Source organism: Myotis davidii, unplaced genomic scaffold (genome assembly GCF_000327345.1).
Source record: "Myotis davidii unplaced genomic scaffold, ASM32734v1 scaffold142, whole genome shotgun sequence".
NCBI classification, from domain to species: domain Eukaryota; kingdom Metazoa; phylum Chordata; class Mammalia; order Chiroptera; family Vespertilionidae; genus Myotis; species Myotis davidii.
This window is the reverse complement of record NW_006294400.1, coordinates 112,542-117,154: the sequence shown is the minus strand read 5'-3', so window position 1 is coordinate 117,154 and position 4,613 is coordinate 112,542. Positions and strand designations below refer to the sequence as shown.

The window sequence follows — 4,613 nt, the reverse complement described above, 5'->3', positions numbered from 1 at the left end:
CCCTGCCGGGCGGTGGACATGGTGGATGTGACGGAGGACTTTCTGGCGAAAGCGAAAACCTACCTGGGTGAGGAGGGCAAGAGGGTGAGGAACTATTTCTGCTGTGGCCTCCAGGACTTCAGCCCGGAGCCCAACTCCTACGACGTCATCTGGATCCAGTGGGTGATAGGTGAGCATCCTGCTGCCGTCTCCTGTCCTGCGCGGCCCGCTTCCCAGACTCGAGTTCCCATGGCCTGGAGCCGCTGCTCCTGCAGCACCAGGCGGGCAGCGGGGGTTCCTCCAGCCTTTCTGCCCCAGGACCGTGGGGCACGCTACCTTAAAGGTACATCTCTCCCCAGGTTTTATTAACTCAGCACCTGCTGTGACCCATTGGGGAGGCAGTTTTTTTGTTGAAAAAATTTAAATGTCCAATTAACTAACTTAGAAAGAACATGGACAGATTTTATAAAAGGGTTTTTTTTAAGAGGAAGGTTGAAGCTTTGGCTGTCCCTGCTATTGGCAGTGAGCCGGCTTTGCCATCATGTCCTGTGCCAGCGGTCAGCCACCCTCCCAGGCAGGCAGCACCACCCTGTGAGACCTACTGCATCTGGCCCTGTATTCTGTGGTCCCAAAAAGCCTGTCTAGAGTTCTAACAGAGGGAAGGAACTGCTGGGTACACCGCCCTGGTCCAGGCCTAGGAGGGTGGGTGGCATGTGGAGTGAGGTGTCAGGCAGGGCCTGAAGCCACTGGTCAGGGTGGAATCCCAGCTGCATGTTTCATGGCTGCCTGTGGCTTGGTGACTTCGCCCCAGTCTCCTCTTTCACAAAATGGGCTTCGGTGACCCCCCCGGACTGCTGAGGGCAGTTGGCCCTGTGTGTCGATCGTAAAGTGCAAAGTGGAGTGAGCGGTGGCTGAGGAGCAGCCAGGGGCGCGTGTGCCCGTCCCATCCCGTCCCCACGCCCCTGCCTTCCAGGCCACCTGACCGACCAGCACCTGGCCGAGTTCCTGCGGCGCTGCAAGCAGGGCCTGCGCCCCAACGGCATCATCGTCATCAAAGACAACATGGCCCAGGAGGGCGTGATCCTGGATGACGTGGACAGCAGCGTCTGCCGCGACCTCGAGCTGGTCCACGGCATCGTCCGCAGCGCCGGCCTCAGCCTCCTCGCCCAGGAGCGGCAGGAGAACCTCCCCGACGAGATCTACCACGTCTACAGCTTGGCCCTGAGATGAGCTGGGCCGCAGGGCAAGAGGGGCCGGCGGGGGCGGACAGCTGGCAGCCAGTGCCATCAGAGGCTCATGCCGATGGTTCGCAGGAGCCGAGTGAGGCCAGTAAATGTACCTGCCTGCCACCCGCTGGCCATACAGGCTTTTAACCACAGGACCCACCGGGAGGAGTGCCATCCAATGGGCAGAGGCAGGCGCCTGGCTCCGCTGCCCTCAGGTGGGGCCTGGGCATTGCGGGTCTGTGGGGTATGGCGACCCATCAGAAGCGGAGACTCCTGGTCTCCATCACCAGCCACAGGCCTAGCGGCCTTAAGAGGAAGAGAACCCTGACCCCGGCTGAGGACACGACCTCCGGGGAGAGGCGCGGCCGCTATATCGCAGCTGGTGGCAGGTTCCTGTTCCAAGTCCTCTGGTGATGGGCCCTGGTGTCCCTAACGTGGTGTCACAGCAGCCTGCAGCTGGCAGAGGCCCACGGCTCACTCTTGGCCGTGCCTGGTGGTTCCTCCTTGGCGGACGTTTTCAGTCAGAAATAAAAAGGGTGAATCCCTGTGTTGGAAGGCCCCACGGTCTGGACGGTGCTTTTGTTATGGGACAAGTGTTACTTGAGCCCTAATGCAGTGTCTGCTCGTGCTGACCCCCCTTCCAGGACGCTGTGAGGTCCGTCATCCTGGAATGGGGCGGGGAAAGATGTGATCAAGGGCCTTTTAAGACCAGAGCAGTCAGTCTAATTGGGTAATATAAATATGCTTTTAGTGGCCTTAGCTTATATCTGAGGCATTGACACAATTCACAAGGACCATCGTGACAGCTCTGTGAGGCTCAGCACCAGGCAGGAGTCAGCCTTCAGTCCCGGTAGCTTTCGTCCTCAGGGGAGACATTTGGGAATGTCCCCAGTCATGCATGATTCCTTTTTAGCAGAAGGCATGGTCCCCAAGACCTGGGTTTGGCACAGCCCTGTGCCCTGGTGGGCGGGGCGGCGACACCAGGAGGAAGCAACACTCCACTCTCCCCGCCCACCAAAGCCCTTCTGTGGAGTAAAGGGCCTTGCCTGGGCCGCACCCACCAAGGCCCACCCAGTTCCTTCTGGCTTCAGCTCCGTCCAAGCAGCTCACAGGACTCTGTGCTGAGGAATGCCCACCAGTCCTTTCACGCCTGTCCCAAGTCAAAGCCCTGTCATTTTCTCCCATGGGGGTTGAGAACTGGGTCACTGTCAGAGGGATGGGGGCCGTCTCCCTGAAGACACAGCCTTTCCCACAGCAATGACAGCAGCTGCCGGCTCTCCCGTACCAGCCTGCGCCTTCCGACAGGCAGCCTGCGCCTTCTCGCGGGCGGGACCGAAGGTTCCCCCAGGCCGCCGGGACTCTAGTCCACCCGCGGGCTGGCTGAGGGGCCCAGACGTCCCTTCGGTTGGAGCGGTCAGACGCCAGCCTCCACGGGGCTGCTGTGCTCACTGAGGAGGAACCACTTCAGCCTGTCGGGCAGAGGCAGGGCCTGGACCTTCGCATCCACGGGCCACGGCTGGAGGTAGCGCCGGATGTGAACGCGACACAGGTGCTTGAGGGGCGGGGGGCAGCTCTCCAGCTGCCTCAGGGAGGAGTGAAGGGCCCGGATCTTCTCTGCCAGGCTGCCCACGGGATGGATGTCGAAGTTTCCCGGCAGCTGCAGTTTTGGGGAGCTGGTCACCATGAGGTCCAGGACGGTCTCGGCTTTGCGCAGGAGGTCCCCGTGGCTCTCGTCCTCGGCGCAGCCCGGGTGGGAGCAGAGCCTGTCGAAGACCACGTGGAAGCCAGACCAGCAGGCCGCTCCGTGGAGGGAGCAGTTATAGGCGGCTCCGGACTCGAGCAGGAAGCGCAGGAGAGGGAAGTGCACTTGGAAGCTCTTGAGGCAGACATGCGTGAGCGACTCGTGGGCGGGGCACTCGCTGGGGTCGGCCCCGTGAGCCAGCAGCAGCTGCGTGACTTGGAAGCAGAAGCGGTTGATCAGCTGGGCCTCCTCTTTGTCCCCTCCCACCGTCTCCCCGAGCAGGAAAATGATGCAGGTGAACACGGTGTCCCCGTCTTTGGTGGTCGCCTTCACGTCTGCCCCTGGAAGAGCCAGCAGGGAGGACAGAGATGGGAGGAGCCCTTCAGCCCTATAGTGACCCTGGGGTGGGGGGAGCCAGCAGGACCTGCAGTCCCGGGGGAGGGGGAGGCGGGCAGCCCGGGGAAGCCTCACCTCCCTCCAGCAGCAGCCGGACATTCTCGGTGTTGTGGATCTGCACGCCGTCGCTGCTGGCCAGCGCGTGGAGCAGAGCAGTCTTCCCTGAGGAGGGAGAGTGGGGGAGGAGGCCAGGGAGCCGCGGGAGGGCCCCCCCGGAGAAGGAGGGAGATAGACGCTCAGATCAGAAAATGAACTTGGAAAAGGACTGACCTCAGCTAGGGCTGGGGGTGACCACTTTCTGGCCATTCTTTCCAGCCACACACATGAGAGCAGAGGGCCGAGGTAGGACTTTTCTGGGCCCTGCGGTGCTACCCGAGACCTGGCTGGGTCTCTCCCAACAGGAGACAGTTCTCTGAGAAGCTGAGCGCGGACACCGAGGTCCTCCCTCAGACAGCCGTCAAGGGGCTGGTGTGGGCCACCGGCTGCACTCCCTCAAGCTTCTGCAAGTGCACTTGTGCGCACCGGGCGTGCTGGGCCAGGACATGGGCCACACCAGCCTGCCCGCCTGTCACCCTGGGGCACCCCAGAGGCGGTACCCACCATGCTTGTCGGCTGCATTGACGTCTGCCCCAAGGTCCAGGAGGCGCTGCAGGCAGGGCAGGCGCTCCGGCTCCTCGCTGGCCAGGTCCAGGGGGCTGCTCTCGTGGATCTGAGCCAAGAAAGCAGCCGGTTGGCCTGGGAGGCTGCTCTCGCCCTATGCGCTCCCTCAGAGCAGGCCGCCCGGCTCTTACCCGGTCCCTCCGGTTAATGTCGGCCCCGTGGCGCACCAGCAGCTCCACCATGTCAGGCTGGTTTCGCAGGACAGCGATGTGCAGGGCCGTGTAGTAGGTGACCGGGTCTGGGGGCACAGCCAGCTCGTCAGTCCTGCCTGTCAGCACGTTCTCACAGGATCCCAGGACCTGGCCTGGCAGCTCCGTCCCCGCACTCCCCGCTCCCCCGACGGGCCCAGGCTGCTGTCACCGAGGGGTCAGAGCACAGCTGTCCTCACTGGGAGCTACAGCACAGGCCCTGGTCAGGCCTAGGTTCGGTCCTGGGTGTTGTAGTGGGTACGGCACCTACTTAATCTGTTTGGGCTTCAGCTTCCTCTTCTGTAAAAGGGACCATACCACAGGGCCTCTCCTCTCGGAGTACTGGGAGGACACCCAGAGTGCCAGCTCTTCCAGCCTGGCGACGCAGCCACATTCTCAAAGCCGGGTCTCCAAGCGCCTGAC

General features: G+C 62.5%; 2 protein-coding genes across 5 annotated transcripts in view; one reads left to right on the top strand and one right to left on the bottom strand.

Annotated features, from left to right (window-relative positions):
- NTMT1 (N-terminal Xaa-Pro-Lys N-methyltransferase 1) overlaps positions 1–1,559 on the top strand; it is a 7,115-nt gene extending 5,556 nt beyond the window's left edge. For 3 of the 4 annotated variants that reach the window (XM_006768475.2, XM_006768476.2, XM_015567027.1), the window contains 2 exons: positions 1–169; positions 953–1,559. The exon at positions 1–169 is cut by the window's left edge and continues 114 nt beyond it. In XM_006768475.2, the coding sequence (XP_006768538.1) occupies positions 1–169; positions 953–1,209 (426 nt within the window). In that variant the 3' untranslated portion in view covers positions 1,210–1,559. The remainder of the gene's footprint in view (positions 170–952) is intronic. The other variant, XM_006768479.2, reaches the window with a different exon arrangement.
- Positions 1,560–1,931: 372 nt separating this feature from the next.
- Positions 1,932–4,613, bottom strand: part of ASB6 (ankyrin repeat and SOCS box containing 6) — a gene marked incomplete at its 5' end in the record, with an annotated part of 14,989 nt that continues 12,307 nt past the window's right edge. Inside the window, 4 exons of the mRNA XM_015567028.1 lie at positions 1,932–3,287; positions 3,418–3,504; positions 3,943–4,051; positions 4,134–4,240. Of these exons, the coding sequence (XP_015422514.1) occupies positions 2,620–3,287; positions 3,418–3,504; positions 3,943–4,051; positions 4,134–4,240 (971 nt within the window). The remainder of the gene's footprint in view (positions 3,288–3,417; positions 3,505–3,942; positions 4,052–4,133; positions 4,241–4,613) is intronic.